This window comes from Bos indicus, chromosome 12 (genome assembly GCF_029378745.1).
Source record: "Bos indicus isolate NIAB-ARS_2022 breed Sahiwal x Tharparkar chromosome 12, NIAB-ARS_B.indTharparkar_mat_pri_1.0, whole genome shotgun sequence".
In the NCBI taxonomy this organism is placed as follows: Eukaryota; Metazoa; Chordata; class Mammalia; order Artiodactyla; family Bovidae; genus Bos; species Bos indicus.
In genome coordinates, this window is record NC_091771.1 from 13,569,378 (window position 1) to 13,587,309 (window position 17,932).

Here is a 17,932-nt window from a genome sequence, read left to right on the forward strand (position 1 = left end):
AAAAGACCCCGATGCTGAGAAAGACTGAAGGCAGGAAGAGAAGGAGACAACAGAGGATGAGATGGTTGGATGGCATCACTGACTCGACGGATATGAGTTTGAGCAAGCTCTGGGAGACAGTGAAGGCCAGTGAAGCCTGGCGTGCTGCAGTCCACGGGGTCGCAGAGTTGGACACGACTTAGAGACTGAACAATGACAAGGAGCGATGGTCTCAGCTCAGTTCCACTGACATCCATTCAGAACCGGCAGCTGTGGTACCCTTGGGAACAGCTGTTACCCAACCAACAACTGAGGCAGCTCCCACAGAACACTCACAAATGAGATTTGCCTTAGGGAGCCACCAGGACATAGGGGTCTCTGCAAATTACTCGAGAAAGAAAACATCTGGAGTATTTCCTGAACACCTAGAACAGTGCAGGCACACTATGGGGATCCTTCAAAATTTGGCAAAGTACGTAAAGACATCTTTCAGATAACAAACCGCAAATATTGAGTTATGATCAGATACTCTAAGTTCCCTCAGGGTAGAGAGTCTGGGTTTATATCCATCCTCAGGACCAGGGCAGGACCTGGCATTTAGTAGAACTGGCAAATGTTTGCTGAGTTAGAATGACTTTGTTGATAAGAGCATGTCAAGCTACCTTTGAAGGATATCTAATGTCCCAGGAATGTGGATGAGGCCAGACTTCTGAAGATACACAAAACACAACTATCAGATGGGTGGGAGTCCTGAATCTATCAATACACGCTAGGGTGTTCCTGAGCATGAGAGCCTGTGAGTCTGTCCGGTGAGCGTGGACCACCACACGACAGGAGTGGGGACTCCACAGGACAGTCTGTGACCCTGCGTGCATTTCCCTTCTTCTGGGATCCTTGGCACCTTCAGGTCTGACCTGGGATGCAGGAGATGGACAGCTACTTACTCATAAGCAAAAGCAGGAATGTGGGTTTGGCCCAGCATCTCTGATGCCTGAAACACATCGAGAGTAAGCAGTCAGCTATAGGCCTCTAATGGAGCACAGCAGAGTTGCCCAGTTAGATGGCAAGGAGCTAAGACGATCAGGCTTCTAGTGAATGGTGCAAGTAAGCCTAGTAGCTTAGAGCATTTAGGTACTTATTTTTATGGCTTAAGAACTCCATGAATGTTTGGGACTCTATACTTAGGTTAATCAAGGGAACATGATTTTCAAAATATATTAAAAGAGGTTCATGTTCATTTCACATAAAATAGAAAGGATCCATCTTTAAAATGCTCACAGCAACTGGTGCTTTTAATTGAGCAGAAAAAACATATACAGACATATAAATGTTTCATCCTAGCTAAGGTTCCTGACAGTCGTCCTCAGAGATACATTTCCACAATGGATGTTTCAATTACTTATGACAGTAATATTTATTGAAAGGTGAAACCATAAACGTATAGGCACTTGAAACATTATTGACCAAAAGTAAATTACACTGCAGCTGGTGTGCTGCATTTTAGCCCTGCTTTGATTTTATCAGCATTTGTCAATTAATCAACGTGAACCTTGTAAAACATGTTCTCTTATTAGCGGAAACAAGCAAGTGCTTGCAGACTCTGAAGGAAAGGTCATATAATAATTTGCTAATTGTGCAAAGATGGATCTAAATTTTTAAAAAAACGGAAACTCTCATTACCACCCTGCAAGAACAGAAGTTTCAGTTCAAACTTGCTAACTAAATCATGGTCAAAGGTTGAGCTTTTTTTTTTTTTTTTTTTTTTTAATTAAATACGGAGAAAGATTAAGAAGGAAAGAAATTAATCTAGCTGCAGATTTTCAAAATATATTTTAGGAAGCTTTTGTTGTCACCTCTGACCCTTCACTTTCATGCACTGGAGAAGGAAATGGCAACCCGGTACTCCAGTGTTCTTGCCTGGAGAATCCCAGGGACGGGGGAGCCTGGTGGGCTGCCGTCTCAGGGGTCGCACAGAGTCGGACACGACTGAAGCGACTTAGCAGCAGCAGCAGCAGCAGCTAACCCTTCAGAGCTGCTGCCAACCTTGAGGCTAGGGTTATATAAACAAATCAACTATATTTCCTTGGCAGACAAGTGAAGAGAGAAAAAGACAAAGCCACAGAAACGGGAAATGAAGCAGCACAAAAGAACCTGGCAGGGCAGTGTTTTCTTTCCTTCTTTTTTCTTTGCCTCAATTCATCCTTCATTCTGCTAGATGAGATGTCAGCCCCTTACTTCTGCCTGCCCAGTTCATTTTAAGTTCAATAAGTGAGAAAGAAGCTGAGCCCGGCTCTCCCTGGAGGAAAGACAGGCTTTGTTCACACCCACCACCTCTCCTGGCCACCTAGAGCAGGCTTTACCTTCTGGGCAGAGCACTACCCCCACCACCCAGCTTGCTGCGGTCACCAGAAGGGCTCGAGGAAGTTTAAAATGGGTAACATACCTCGGAGAGCAATTTCTACCCTGGGGTCTGCAGGGCTGAACCGAGAAATCCGCACCATCTTAGCAGTCTAAGTGCAACTTAAGAGGAGATCTCGTGCCTTGAGGCGTTTGGAAAAGTCGGAGTTTTGAACAGAGCTGAGAGAGAGAACGTTCCTTGAATGGGGATGGGGCTTGGCAGATGGTCTGGGCAAAATGCATTGCTGCAGGGCTCCTTTTATAACTGCGAGGCCTGGGTGGCTCTCAGCTTGCTCAAACTGGCTTATCAATCCATTCCATTCCATTGGATTCCGCGTTCTAAGTAAGTCATTATTTTAAGTCATTTTGGGTACATTTCCCTAAACAGATGCAAACACTCCTTTCCTGTGTGAGACTCCCTTGGGCGAATTAGGTTTCTTAGAATAGGGTCAGGGAGCAATGAAACAAAATACCTACCACCAACAAGCCTGTGGCTTCAGGGGATGCTGTCATTTTTTTTTTTTTTTTTTTTGGTAGGCCAAAAAAACTTGACTACAAGTCAAATTTTAGAGACTGTTCAGGCAGTAATGTTGAATCTGATTGGGCCACGAATGTTAAGCAAAATCCTGCTATCCGCAGCCCAAGTTTCCTTTTGCAGTCATGACAAATAAGTCCCCCCACCCCCAGGCTGATCAAAGTATAACTGACAAATAAATTTGTATGACATTTGTATAAACATGATGATTTGATATACTGGGCTGACCAAACACAATGTTCATTTGGGCTTTTTCATAACATCTTATGGGAAAACTCGAAGGAACTTTTTGGTCAACCCAATACACATGATCAAATAACAATTCATAATTGAAGGCAAAACGAAAAAAAATTTAAACACAGATTTTTTGTTTCCCTCTGCCTGTTTGGGCCTCCTCCCTCCCCTCGAGTGTGCACCGTGAAGCTGGTTCATATGTTAACCAGACCTCCCAAACGGCAAAAAGGCCAGTTCAACCATAAAGATCGATTTCTCTTCTGGCACCAGCCATGTAACTCCTTGGAAGAGAAGCATTCCTTTCTCAGTCCTGTAAGGGGTCACGATGACCCACCACTTGCCTTGTATGTGTACACATCTCTGCACATACAGAGCCAATATATTATTCCCCTTAAAGATAGTGACTGGTGCAGAAGAGACTGATCAAAAGATCGAGGAGATCCTGGGCTGCACTAATGGAAGTTCTTAGCTTAAATATTTACGACCTTGCTAATCTTACTAGCTGTTATTACTTGCATTCTTGTATTATACTACTTGTATTCTATTTTACAAGATTATTGTTTCTCGTACTATCAAATACGATGATAAATGGTAAAGTGATAAAAAAAAAAAATGACCAGGTGACTTGAAACAATATACCAAACACAGAGTTCTATTAACATCCATGATAGCAAGTGTAACTCTAGATGTGAGAAGAGAAAACTCTAGATGTGGATTAGAGAAAACCATCTCCTGAACCATAACAGAGTCTTGGTTCCCTTACCTATAAAACTGGGCTTTTGGCTACTGTTAATGAGACCTAGTGCGTTAACAGCACATTGAGAAGCCTATCAACGAAATCCTTGCCTGACCTGGAAATGAACATTCCTAGCACAGTGGGACAAATTGGTCCTGGTATGCCTCCAAAACCGTGGGTGAAATTAAGACTGAAAAGGAGGGACTGTAAAATAAAGAAGGTTGTTCACCATCCAGTTCTACAAGACTCAAGTCATTAACCACTGCAATTGCTGACCTACAACACACCCTCAAAGGAATTCGGGGCAAAGATTAGGATGCAGTTACTTCGTGCTCTAGGAAAACCGGCAAAATTGACCCTAAGATCACTAGACATTTTAGGAGAAAATTTTATCAGCTCTCAGATCCTTGTATCCTCTGAATGTAGAAAAGCCCTAAAACCATGAAACACTTCTCTTCCTTGCAACCAGCAGTAACCTTCTACCAAAATGCTTGCTTAATTGCATGCACCCCCTTCTCCAAAAGTCACATATACATCAACCTCCCCACTTTAGCTCTTTGGAACAGCTCTCAAAGTTCTCAACTGTCTTTCAGGTTATAATCCCCAGGTTGGCTTGAATAAAATTTACACTTCTTTCTTAGATTTATTATTAATTTTTTTTTTATCAACACACATTATATTGTGAAATGACCACAATAAAGCAGTTAACATACCCATCACCTTGTGTGTGTGTGGGAGTGGTCAGTGACAAGGGTTTATTTTTTTATGGAAGCACAACTGATAGTCATAAAATAATGAAAATTTTCCTTATCTAATATTTCTAATTAAAAGCTGCTAACCAAATCCTATTTCCTTAATAAAACTGTAGCAAAAATTTTTATAAGGGAAAAGCTACCATGAAATTATTATCTTCCATTCTCATCATCTTACCTAACACATGTGGAATATTTCTGAAATAGATATTCCTTACTGTATTTTTTTCTTTGAGTCTTAGGGAGAAAAATCCCTTTTATACTCTTTTAATATTTGCTTCTATGAACTTCAGCTTCAGTTAGCTCACTTCCATACATCAAGATTCTTTTCAAAGCAGAAGAGAAGAAAAAGGAATAAGAAAAACTCAAGTCGTTTCAGTTATGTCCAACTCTTTGCGACCCCATGGACTGTAGCCCGCCAAGCCCCTCTGTCCATAGGATTTCCCAGGCAAGAATACTGGGGTGGGTTGCCATTTCCTTCTCTAGGGAATCTTCCCAACCCAGGAATTGAACCTGTGTCTCCTGTGACTCCTGCACTGGCAGGCGAATTCTTTACCATTGAGACACCAGGGAAGCCCAAGAGGTAAATGCAAATGTGGCGAGGGAAGCTGCTGGGTGACCTGAAAGCCACTCCCTGGTAGGAGTGATCTCTACCTAAAACATACACACGGTATTAAGAAACCACAGCGAAGAAATGAATGGGTGTGGGTGGCCGGTTTTCACTTGTTTCCTGGATGTCTCAGACTACTGTAAATAAGTGTGTTTCGATTCAAATGGTTCCATTATCTTGGAGGGCCTAAGCATTTGTAATAGCAGTTTCTGGAGTATGCAAAGCTTATGCTTAAGGAGCATTACTGGCATTCAATGCAGTCAGACTGCGTTAAGCAGATTTACAACCCTGTTCACGGCTCTCCTTGATCGTCTTTATTTAAAAGTAAGTTCAGCCTGACGAGGTGGCTTAAGAGTCTGCCTGTGTTTCAGCCTGTTAGCCATGCCCACCAGAACGCCTGGCTCTGCTGTGTACCCTTCACCACTTCTCTAAATGAAACTCCAGGTGCCAAGGTGAATGGGCAGGACTGGCAGGTGGCACTTCACTAGGAAAGAAAGCTTCACGGGGGCGGCTTGTTTTCAAACGTATCCAGGGCTGCGGTTGCCCAGGCGGCTCGGTGGTAAAGAGCCCGCCCACCAATGCAGGAGATGTGGGTTAGATCCCTGGGTCGGGAAGATCCCCTGGAAAAGGAAAAGGCAACTCACTCCAGGATTCTTGCCTGGGAAATCCCATGGACAGAGGAGCCAGGCAGGCTACAGTTCCATGGGGTTGCAAAGAGTCGGACATGACTTGGTGACTGAACAATGACACGGCTAGCAGATTGGGAGACACGTGTCACTGAAAAGACAGTTTGTTGCCTATAGTTCCCAAGAGGAGGGGTGTGCAGTGCCACAACGGGCCACGCACGGGCAAGGCCACGTGGAGAGGCACCAGGATTGCCCACGAGCAGAGGAAATAAGGGGAAAGTGTGGACAAAAGTCTCTCCTGTGGTTTCTGCACGGTAAGAAGGTTCTGAATTCGGCAGCTTAAATATTTTCAGCGTGTTCTAAGGCACTGGGACGACTGTCCAGCAGCTGGCCCTGGTATAATCTGGGGCAGGGGGATAGTGCTCTGGATAACAAGAGCCTGATAAAAAGGGGCAGGTGTGACACAGCCTCAGGACTGGTTCACCTGCAAACCAATGGTGTGATCCCAGGCAAGCTGTTTGCTATCTCTGTGTGAGTGTGTGGAAGTCGCTCAGTTGTGTGCAACTCTTTGTGACCCCATGGACTATACAGTCCATGGGATTCTCCAGGCCAGAATACTGGAGTGGGTAGCCTTTCCCTTCTCCAGGGGATCTTCCCAACCCAGGGATCAAACCCAGGTCTCCCAGATTGGAGGTGGATTCTTTACCAGCTGAGCCACAAGGGAAGCCCCAGGAATTAGCTAACTCTGGGTAAGAGCAGTGCCTCCCCGGCATCTGGAAGACTCTGAGACCTCAAAATACATCTCACAAAATACCGAACATAAAAAACAAGACTAATACGAGCCTGTCTGGAACACTGCTATAAGAAACATAAAAACAGAGCTTCTCAAACTTTATTGTGCCTAGGAATCACTTGGGTATTTTGTTAAATGGCAACATCTAATTCTGATTCATTGGATCAACTGGGACTTGAAACTTTGCATTTCTAATAAAATCCTCAGTGATGCTGGGACCTTGATGATGCTTTGAGTCATTAGGGATAAGAATATTCCTGGGTCAGCTTCTGCAGGGAAAACAGAAGAACTTAACATTTACTGAGCCCTGCTTTGCACTAGATACCGCGAGGCCCTGAATACACACATTTCACCTTGTTTTGCTTGGACAATATCCTTTGCTTTTAAGAAGAATTATCCCAATATCATAGGGAAGGGAACTAAGACTCAGGATGGTTAAGTAACCTGCCACAGGTCAGTTAGCTGAGACTCAGAAGATATAAATACATCTGACCTAGAAACCCAATTTTTCCTCACCACAACCTAAGTACAGATGGTTTCTGTGATGGAAAATAAAAAGTCTCTGTTGGTAAAGGCTTCATAAAATATAGACTGTGGACTTGAATGCTGGTCCATATACAACTTGACTTCTGGAAAGAAGAGAAATTCTGACTGGTGTCCATTATCTCAGGACCAGAAATAAACAGTGCTGACTAAATAACTTATATTTTACTATAGCCAGTGGAGAAACATTTTAGATGGATTCTCTATTACACTTGTGTCTTTATTTTAGAAAGTGATGCACGTCCACGGTGAAGACAGAAACAGTAAGAGTCTGCCTTCCTCCCACGTGCCCTATGTTGTATAGAGAGAACTACTGTTACCTCTCTGTCCGTTTCTAGAAATTCTATGCAAATAGTAACCTCCTATGCAAATAATCAGCTTTCCCACACAAATTCATTCATTCCAGTCATTTATTTTTCCAGGGGGAGAAGCAGTAAATAAAACATGCAACATCCCTCATCACCTGACATTCGAGTGGGTAAGCTACATCACAAACAAATACACATTATGTCAAATGGGAATAACTGGTAATGAAGAAAAAGCCAGCAGTGGAGGGCACGTGTTTGCAACTATAAATGGAGTGGTTAAGGAGGGCTTCATGGAAAAGATGGTATCTGAGTAGACATGAAGAAGGCCAACTTATTCCACATTTACTTTTCCCCTTTAGCAATATATATTAAAGCCCTTGCTGTATCAGAATATAGAGATCTACCTCATTCTTGCTAATGGCTTCATAGTTACTCCGCTGTTCACATACACCATAACACAGATGGGCATATTCTGTTATCTTCACAAAGGAAACATTTTACATTCATCTTGTGATTTAATTTGTTAGGGGATCATCTGAGTGGTTATAAGGAGATGTGAGCAGTGTGGTGTAAAGCCTGATGGAGTAGAAAGAGCAATTAGGTGCAAAGCTGGGGTTGGAAATCCTAGTGCCTGGTCAACCAGATGACTGTGTTATTACTGACTATTTCCTGAAAATCTGCTTCATATTGGTTTCCCAGGTAGCCCTAATGGTAAAGAACCTGCCTGCCAATGCAGGAGACATAAAAGACATAGGTTTGATCCCTGGGTTGAGAAAATCTCCTGGAGGAGGGCCTGGCAACCCACTCTGGTATTCTTGCCTTGCCTGAGGAATGCTACGGGCAGAGAAGCCTGGCAGGCTACAGTCTATACAGTCGCACAGAGTCGGACACAACTAAATGGATTGAGCACCCACGCACTGCTTTATATTAGCGCTTTATCCTTTTATGCTACATCTTAGACAGGGCTATATCCACCACGTACAGGGAGATATCTAAAAGCTTCTCTACCCTGAGACCAAGGCAACATTCTACTGATGTTTTGCTCAATTCCAAGCTACCCTATAATCCCTGGAGAGTCAAATATAAACCCCCTGGGCGACACTTTTCCACATTCTCCACAAAGGAAACACAAGCAAAAGTTTTAGGGAGCAGCTAACCCTCTGGGCTCTGAGTATGATCTTCCTCTTTCAGGAGAAAACACATCAGCTTCCTTAAAACAAAAAGGCACATAAATTCCTTTCCTTCCAGTAATATTTATTTATACAGATACAGATGTTTAGCATCGGGCCATATGACTGAACAGATTTCAAATGTAATGGAAGATTCATTTATTCATTTAATTATTATCTGAGGCAGTACCTGTATTATGTCCGCACTCTGCCAGCCTCTGGAAGAGGAATAAATATCTGTGCAATATGGTTCCTACCCTTGCTACCTGCTAACTCTGAATAGACTCGACAAGGGAAAAAAAAAAAAAAAAAAAAAGGACTGACTGAAAGCCATGTGTGGTCAGTGGTGCCAAGGATAAAGCAAGAGGAATTAAAGAAAAGAGGAGGATGCTGTGATCCAGAGAGGGGGTCCTGGCTGAGATACAAACAGGAAGAGATGCAGGTGGAACCAGGGGATTTGGGGAAGGGATGTGTATGTGTCTTGGGGGGGATAGATATGAAAGGAAGGTGAATATAACTATGTTTTATATTTTTGTGACCCCATGGACTGCAGCCCGCTAGGATCCTTTGTCCATGGAATTTTTTAGGCAAGAATACTGGAGTGAGTTTTCATTTCCTCCTCCAAGGATCTTCCTGACCCAAGGATTGAACCCACTGTCTCCTGCATTGGCAGGTGAATTATTTACCACTGCACCAATTATATAAGCAAAGGCTGAGGTGAGGGAAAATACAGGCATTATAGAGGGAACAGGAAGTGGCCCAGTAGAGTTTAAACACAGAATATGGGGGTGGCTGCAGATGACAGGAGGTGTCGGCTGGAGTGAGACTGGAAGACAGTTCTCAGGCCCCTATTTTGTTGTTAGACATGAGATAGATAAACGAGTCCTGAAAGAGATCGAGAAAAGCACCACCGACCTCTTCTTGCACTGTGTTTAATTTTTCTGGGAGAGGGGTACTGTGTGCTTTGTTTTCATAGCCTCTGTTTCTGATTCCAGTAGATTTAAAAACCAACTTAAAACCTTTCAAAGTCACATATGCCTAGAGCTTAAAAAGGCAAGCAGGGTATAAGAGGCCTAGAACCCAAATCAGCCCCCCACCCCACTTGTCCCTGCCGCCCTCCTTCTCCTCCGAAACCACTTTTGTGTGTGGTTTACTTTTATTTATTTATTTATTTATTTATTTTAATTGGAGGCTAATTACTTTACAATATTGTAGTGGTTTTTGCCATACACTGACATGAATCAGCCATGGGTATACACGTGTCCCCGTCCTGAACTCCCCTCCCACCTCCCTCCCCATCCCATCCCTCTGGGTCATCCCAGTGCACCAGCCCCGAGCACCCTGTCTCATGCATTGAACCTGGACTGGCGATCTGTTTCACATATGATAATATACACGTTTCAATGCTATTCTCTCAAATCATCCCACCCTCAACTTCTCCCACAGAGTCTGGTTTGCTTTTATTATGAAAGATGATGCTTTGCCTAAGCAAGCAGCCTCTGATACAGGTAAGACTTTTGCCTCAACTGGTTCCTTTCAGTATGGTTATACCTATGGGCTGGCCCAGGGCAGGAAGCCTAACCAGTAAATCTAACCCAGCCCTCCCCACCTCAAGGAGGTTGAATCCTGTCGTGGAAAAGGACACCACTTTTAACTTTCAATTCTGATATCTGATTCCATATATTTAAGTGATACATGTACACTGATATTTCTTAAATGATCATTTGTAGAGCTTACCTAATGTCTTACTACTCTGTAAAATGAGGAACACTCGACACTCTTATACCATCACCACCTTCCAAAGAGCATTCTTCTCTCATCTTTCCAGTTGGCTAAACTGGAATCTGGGGTTAAATCAATATTCTTTGTTTGCATTGTTATGCCATGCAATATCGTTCACTTTTAAGTCACGCCCTACAAGAACACACTTCCTAGCTTATTCCATCTCTTTCATTTGTGCTGTCTTTCTTCTTCCTCTTCGTGTGTATTTATTACTAACGGCCCTCAACTTTGCAGAGGAACTATAAAAGCCCTACTACCACCCTTTCTGACGTGAGCAACTCCATCAGTGACCCTCTCAGACCTGTTTGTCCCTCCACAGGCCTCCCATTCAGTCCGTCCAGGCTAGTGGTTCCCCAGGCCAGCTGCCCACCTGTTGTCCTGGGGCTTCTTTTTAACACCATCTGGCGAAATCCCTGTGCCTCTCGCCTGTGCTGGGTCCCCCGCCTCCTGGATCCCATGGTTGCCTCTTTCTTGGTTTACAGCCTCATTTTTGTGGAGCTCATTCTCTAGTAGCTTCCTGAGAAAAGGTACACGGGAGGTAAATTTGTTGAGACCTTTCTTGTGTGTCTGAAAAACGTCTTAACTTCTACTCTCACGCTTGCCTGCTTATTAAGTTTTCTCAGTTCAGTTCAGTTCAGTCACTCAGTCGTGTCCGACTCTTTGCGACCCCATGAATCGTAGCACGCCCGGCCTCCCTGTCCATCACCAACTCCCGGAGTTCACTCAGACTCACGTCCATCGAGTCAGTGATGCCATCCAGCCATCTCATCCTCTGTCGTCCCCTTCTCCTCCTGCCCCCAATCCCTCCCACCATCAAAGTCTTTTCCAATGAGGCTTAATTCTAAGTAAAATTCATTTCCCTTTAGAACTCTGAAGGCTGAGTTTCACTGTCTTCTAGCGTCCAGGGCTGCGGTTGAGAAGTCTGAAGGCCACTTGTTCTCTTGACCTTTCATCTGTGACCTGGTTTGTTTCGCTGGAAGGTTTAGGAATCTTTTAAGTCCCTGGGATGCTGAAACCTCAGAGTAAAGAACCTTAATGAAACTTCTTTACTTATCCATTGTTCTGGGTACTTTCTCCCCTTTAAAACTGGAAATTCCTATTCTGGTTTGAAATTTTTCCTGTATTATTCTTTGATATAATACATCATTTTTTTTTTTCTATCTTTCCTTTGGGGAATAGCTAAGGTAAAATGCTGAAGCTGGTGGGCTGATCCAATCCATTTTTTACCTTCTTTCCCCTACCCTGCTATAACTGCTGCCTGTTAATTTACTTTCTAGAAACTTTGCATGACATGACCTTTTACATCTCTGAATAATTTTGTTTTTAACTATGAGTTTAATTTCCAAGATCTTTTTCTCATTTTCTGATTGTTTCTTTTTTTCATAGAATTTACCTTTTATTTCATGGATGTCATATTGTCTCCCATCTTTCTGAAGATACTACAGGTTTTTAAAAGCTCTTCTTTTGCTTCTTGAATTGTCAATATTTTCCCCAAACCCTCTAACCCATTTCTATTTTGATCTCAATATTTTATTCTGTATTTTCTATAGGGAGCCATACTCACATCTATATGTGATAGTCATCATATGTATTATACATAAGTAATACAAAGAATTTATTTATATTTAGGGACGCTGAGTCCTCACACAATGAATTGGAAACACTGACTGGGGGCCAGTACGCTTATCCGGCAGGCGTCCCCCGAGGTAACTGGGTGGGACTCCAAATGCCAGTCCGGTCATTTAGTTTCTCTAGATAAGAATCCTTTAATCTCCTGTCTACGGAGCCTGTCGTAGCTACAAATGCTCTCAGGGCTCAGCTGTAGGACAGTCCGGGCGGGTCTCATCTACCTGTTCACTCTACGGGGTTGCATTGAATTCCCCTGGTTTCCCCTCTCTATCCTAGGCTTCAGTTTTCTGAGTGTGGAGCATCTCGGAGCCCAAGACTACGCCCCAAGCCTCCATCAGGGACACAGGTTTGGGAGCGGCTTTGTGAGGGTGGGAGAGGAACAGGGCCAAGTTCGCGTGTGCACTCTTTCACCAAGTATTATTGATCACTCTGCAACCGCTGTCAGCCTCCTCCAGGCTCACCCACATGCCCATTCTAAGCCTCCCCAGGATCCTGCAGAATAGATTTGCAGGCTTCTCTTGGGACCCCTCACCAGTGCCCCCATCACAGGGCCAGCTTCCCAAAGTTTGCTCATATCTCCTGTTTAGTACCACCTGCTTCTCTGCTCTCTCTCAGTCTCTATCTCTGTATAGTATTTTTTTTCTTATTCTTTGCCAAAATTTTAGGGAGATTTTTGCAATAAGAAGATTTAAATGCATGTGTTCAATCTGACAGAACCACAAGCTCCCAGTCTTATGAATTTTACTTTGTCATCTATGCACTTACTATGTACGTCACCCTAGTCTAGATAGTTTATCCAGAGAACCTTAGGTGTTACCCTAAACCAATTGCTAACTACCTAACAACTACTTTCAGGTGGGGTATTGTCAAAATCATTTTAATTCTCAGTGATTTTCTACAGAGTACAAGTTCAAAGTGAGCTGGACTCTTACAAATTTATCTTTACAGCATCTCATCATTATCCTGGTTCTAGAAGTTTGGACCAAAGGTCAATTTGAAGTAGATGCCACATCCATTTTCAAATAAGAAGGAAGGAAGGAGAGGAGGGAGGTGGAAAGGGAGGAGGGAGAGATGAAGGGAGAGATGGAGGGAAGCAGGGAGGAAAAAAAGAAACAGACATCAAGAAAATGATTTAAAAACAGAACAGTAAGGGGGCTGGTCCAACAAATACTATTTTAAGAAAAGCTATGTAAGTTTATTAAATAAGAAGGGAGACAGCAGAAAACAACCTGACTTTAAGATAACTAAATGAGCACTCACTTGGAAGGCAGTTGCTTAACTCCTACCACCCAATGTTAGCTGTGAAACTCCGGTTACTCATCCAACAACTTGCCTTCAGAATTCATATAAAAAAATCACCATTATCCAGCTAGAAACTATATACATATGAGATTCTTGCAAATAGTTGTGAGATCACCTTCCAATTATGTACTCACCCTTTTATTGCCTAAATGTATATGTACATACACATACATATGTATATTAATGTATATATGTAGGTATTCCTCACCTCATCCCCCTTAAGACAGCTTGCTGGTTGTTCTTTTAATATATTACTTCAATGTATTTTTATTTTCCTAAGTACATTTCCTACAAATTTCTCTACTTCAGTTCATTTCAGTCGCTCAGTTGTATCTGATTCTTTGTGACCCCATGAATCACAGTATGCCAGGCCTCCCTATCCATCATCAACTCCTGGAGTCTACCCAAACCCATGTCCATTGAGTTGGTGATGCCATCCAGCCATCTCATCCTCTGTCGTCCCCTTCTCCTCCTGCCCCCAATCCCTCCCAGCATCAGAGTCTTCTCAAATGAGTTAGCTCTTCGCATCAGGTAGCCAAAGTACTGGAGTTTCAGCTTCAACATCAGTCCTTCCAATGAACACCCAGGACTGATCTCCTCTAGGATGGACTGGTTGGATCTCCTTGCAGTCCAAGGGACTCTCCAGAGTCTTCTCCAACACCACAGTTCAAAAGCATCAATTCTTCGGTGCTCAGTTTTATTTATAGTCCAACTCTCACATCCATACATGACCACTGGAAAAACCATAGCCTTGACTAGACGGACCTTTGTTGGCAAAGTAATATGCAATTCTTTCTACTCTCTGCTATACTCAACTATGGGCCAATTAGTTTTTAAAGAGGTATTCACGTTGTCAACAAGAATGATCCTAATGTAGCTGAAACCACATCTCCATCTCTGAGTTTGATAAGATGAAAAACTCTGTAGTCAGATTGACCTTGTTTTCAATTTCACTTCTACTTACTGAATGTCTGACCTTTCAGTTCAGTTCAGTTCAGTTGCTCAGTCATGTCCGACTCTTTGCGACCCCATGAATCGCAGCACACCAGGCCCCCCTGTCCATCACCAACTCCTGGACCTTTAGGGAGCTAAATAATCTCTCCAAGAGGAAAATGGACATACTATTATCCATTTTTCAGGCTGTTACATGGATGAAATCATAAAATGCATATAAAGAACTTGACATATTATAGGTGTTCAATAAATTAAATCTATTAAAATCAGAACATGAGAAGATATTGAAACCTTGACTCTTGAAAAATTCAGGTTCTTTACCACGAGCGCCACCAGGGAAGCCCCAGATCACTGGCAGGCTGGTCAACGGGAAGCAGCTTGTCAGTCACGGAAAAGCAAGGGGGGAGTACTTACAGGCAACGAGGGAAGGCTGTGTGAAAGTGGGGGTAGGGAGAAGGCCTGGAAGAAAATTACTTTATTTTGGGTCAGTTCCTTAACCTTTTTGTAGTTTATCTATCTACAAAATTAGGAAGTTGGATGAAGTCCCTCCAGATACTCACAATGAAGAGTTCTGTGGTTGGATAATTTTGGAATATGACTCTTCATGTCATGCCTGTCCCCTCCCCCATTTACGGCAGCAGCTTGATTTTCTTTTACCTGGAATATTACAAATCTGAAAGTGTTAGTCACTCCATGTGTCTGACTCTTTGTGACTCCATGGGTGTAGTCTGCTAGGCTCCTCTGCCCATCGATTTCCTAGGCAAGAATGCTAGAGTAGGTTGCATTTCCTTCTTCAGGGAATCTTCCTGACCCAGGGACTGAACCGGGGTCTCCTGCATTGCAGGCAGATGCTTTACCATCTGAGCCACCAGGGACAGCCTACAAATCCTTTCCACATTTCCCCTCCCCACCCAGGTACTACGTATTAGCATATTCTAGAAAGGATGGATGAGCTGATCTGCAGTTTCTCATCCTAAAATATGTTTCTCTGAGTTTTACTACTTCACCTAAATGTTTGGTTAAGGAAAAAAAGGATAAATGTGATGTGTCGGGAGCTTTATTTATTGGTGCTTTCTCCTATAGCAGCATATAACTTTTAGAGTGGGAGAAAAAAATATCTTTCATAATTTCAGTGAAACCAGCTATTTCTTAGTTTAACATTTTAGCTATGGCACCATCCATGTCTTGGGCAGGTGATCACCAAAGCATTGGTTGAACTGCTGCCAAGTCAGTGGATTTAATTTGGTTATGAAGATAGACATATTACTGGGACACATCTGGCGATTTTGGCAGACGGTGAATGAAATGAATCAACCGTGGAGTAATTGGACTGGCTGCTCAGTGATCAACATGACCGGAATGGAAAATAACTGTGGGATAAATTAATCCTTACACGGCAGGACTGTACCATTATTCCAGAATACACCTCAAATCGGTATTCAAGATGAATATACTTTCAGGTACAATTACCAATTCAAACAATTAAGGTATTTCTAGTAGAAAAATATGTTCACTTTTTCTATCAATCTACCAACATTCATTTTTATCTAAAAGGAAAAGACAGTGCCGTTTGCTGGGAATGGAAGCATTTAGTAGGAAGGAGGCCCAAGAACCTTACCAGAGAAAAGAGCCAGGAGCCAGATGCTCTGTAACTTTCCATGGAGCCTTCAGTAAGTCTTTGTTTTCTTTTAAAAATAACTAACCTCAAGTAGCTTATAATTTAGCTGATTATATTTACACATTTGGGGTTTCCATTTCATGCCTTCTTACGTTAAAAAATCATTTTTAATTCTGCTACGTAGTGGAGATAAAAGTGAACAAATATTTCAATGTTCTTTAGTTAGCCACTGGGCTGGACAAAAATTCATTTGGGTTTTTCTGTAAGATGAAAAGAAAACCTCAAACGAACTTTTGGGCCAATCCCCAATACAATGAAGCTCCCCTCTCCCAGTTTCACCTTAATTGCAAGAATTCTATCAAAACCTGTTGCAATGTTTTTTTTCATTCTCTCTTGATATGTCTCCCACCCCTCAAGACTGCTAAGGTTCTAATTATGTCTATATTTTCATTGAATACTCTATTCCCACCCCCAAAATACATTTCCTTCTTCTCAAGAGGAGGTTAATCAACTCTGTCAAAATAAAGTTCATCAGTTCTGTAGGATCCAAATGCTGAGCTTTAGTAGTAGAGTGACCACCTGAGAGGTTTTTGTGTAGGGCTTTCTGTATTCCTCTGTCCATAGATTTCTCTAGGCAAGAAAACTGGAGTGGGCTGCCGTTCCCATCTCCAGGGGATCTTCCCAACCTAGGGACCAAACCCAGGTCTGCTGTGTTGCAGACTCTTTACCTCCAGAGCCACCAGGGGAGCCCCAAACCAGCACAAGCCCCTGACAAATGAAGACTGTGGGCCACCTTTGTTGGTAGCTTGAGAGGAGGATTGCAAGTGGCAAAGGCTGCCTGCATCAGAAAGCTGCCACGTTAATCCTCTCATTAGAAGCACCCTTCTTTCATCACTAACCAGCTGTAGAACGCCATCTAACAGCAGATAGAGGAGCACATTTAATGACCTTTCCCTTTCCCTTACACCAGTGGTTCTCAGTCTTGGCTTCTCACTAAAATCATCTGGTAAGCTTTTTTTTTTTTTGTAATGATACCATTCCCTGACTTACCTGAACTGAAGTTTAGCCCTGGTCATCAGCATAGATGTCTAAAATTTCAGAGCTTATTCTAATGTTATCCAGGGCGAAGAAACACTGCTTGGCATCCATTCTGGGATTCAAACTACAGGTCTAGCAAGAGTCATTCAAAAGCAAGGAGAAAGCTACTTTATTATCTCTGACTTTTAAAAGATTGCATGCACGTTTCCACTTCACATTTAAAACAAATGAGAACCACAAACCGACTTTAAATGTAGCTCAAACGGTAAAGAATCTGCCTGCAATGCAGGAGACCCGGATTCAATCCCTGGGTGGGGAAGATCCTCTGGAGAAGGGAATGGCAACCCACTCCAGTATTCCTGCCTGGAGAATCCCACGGACAGAGGAACCTGGAGGGCTACAGTCCGTGGGGTGGCAAAGAGTCGGACACGACTGAGCGACTAACACTACTAGGGTTCATGATATGTTTCTCCCTTGTGTTTTCATTCTGATTATCAATCACCACCATCCACTGAGTTTCGTTTTTTGCTTTTTTTTTTTTTTTTTTGCACAGGAAAATGTTTTAGGTAGGTACTGTGGGGCTACAGTGATTTCAAACCCAAGGTTTCTGCCTTCAGGGAGCTCACACAGGAAAAGGTGACTAGATGATAAAGCAAATGACCTCACAGAGGAGACTCAAAGAAGGAAATGGCTGTAGCCTGAGATGGTCAGGAATTCTGCACAGAGGAGGTAGGACTTGAAGAAGGCCTTGGAGGACTGGCTAGCATTCTAATTAGAAAAGGCCTGGGACTTCCCTGGTGGTCCAGCAATTAGGAATCTGTCTTGCAATGCAGGGAACATGGGTTTGATCCCTGGTCCAGTAACTAAGATCCCATGAGCTGCGGAGCAACTAAGCCTTCCTGGGAACCACAACTACTGAGCCCATAT

The 17,932-nt window shown here is 43.0% G+C and overlaps 1 protein-coding gene across 2 annotated transcripts in view; it reads right to left on the bottom strand.

The window, feature by feature from the left end:
• The window catches only part of ENOX1 (ecto-NOX disulfide-thiol exchanger 1), a 342,949-nt gene that overhangs the window by 297,488 nt on the left and 27,529 nt on the right, over positions 1–17,932 (bottom strand). The window contains exon 1 of one of the 2 annotated variants that reach the window (XM_070800029.1): positions 10,835–10,976. The exons of the other annotated variant lie outside the window; for it this stretch is intronic. Within the exon in view, the coding sequence (XP_070656130.1) occupies positions 10,835–10,922 (88 nt within the window). The 5' untranslated portion in view covers positions 10,923–10,976. Of the gene's footprint in view, positions 1–10,834; positions 10,977–17,932 lie in introns of those variants that run through there. 2 annotated transcript variants of the gene reach the window in all.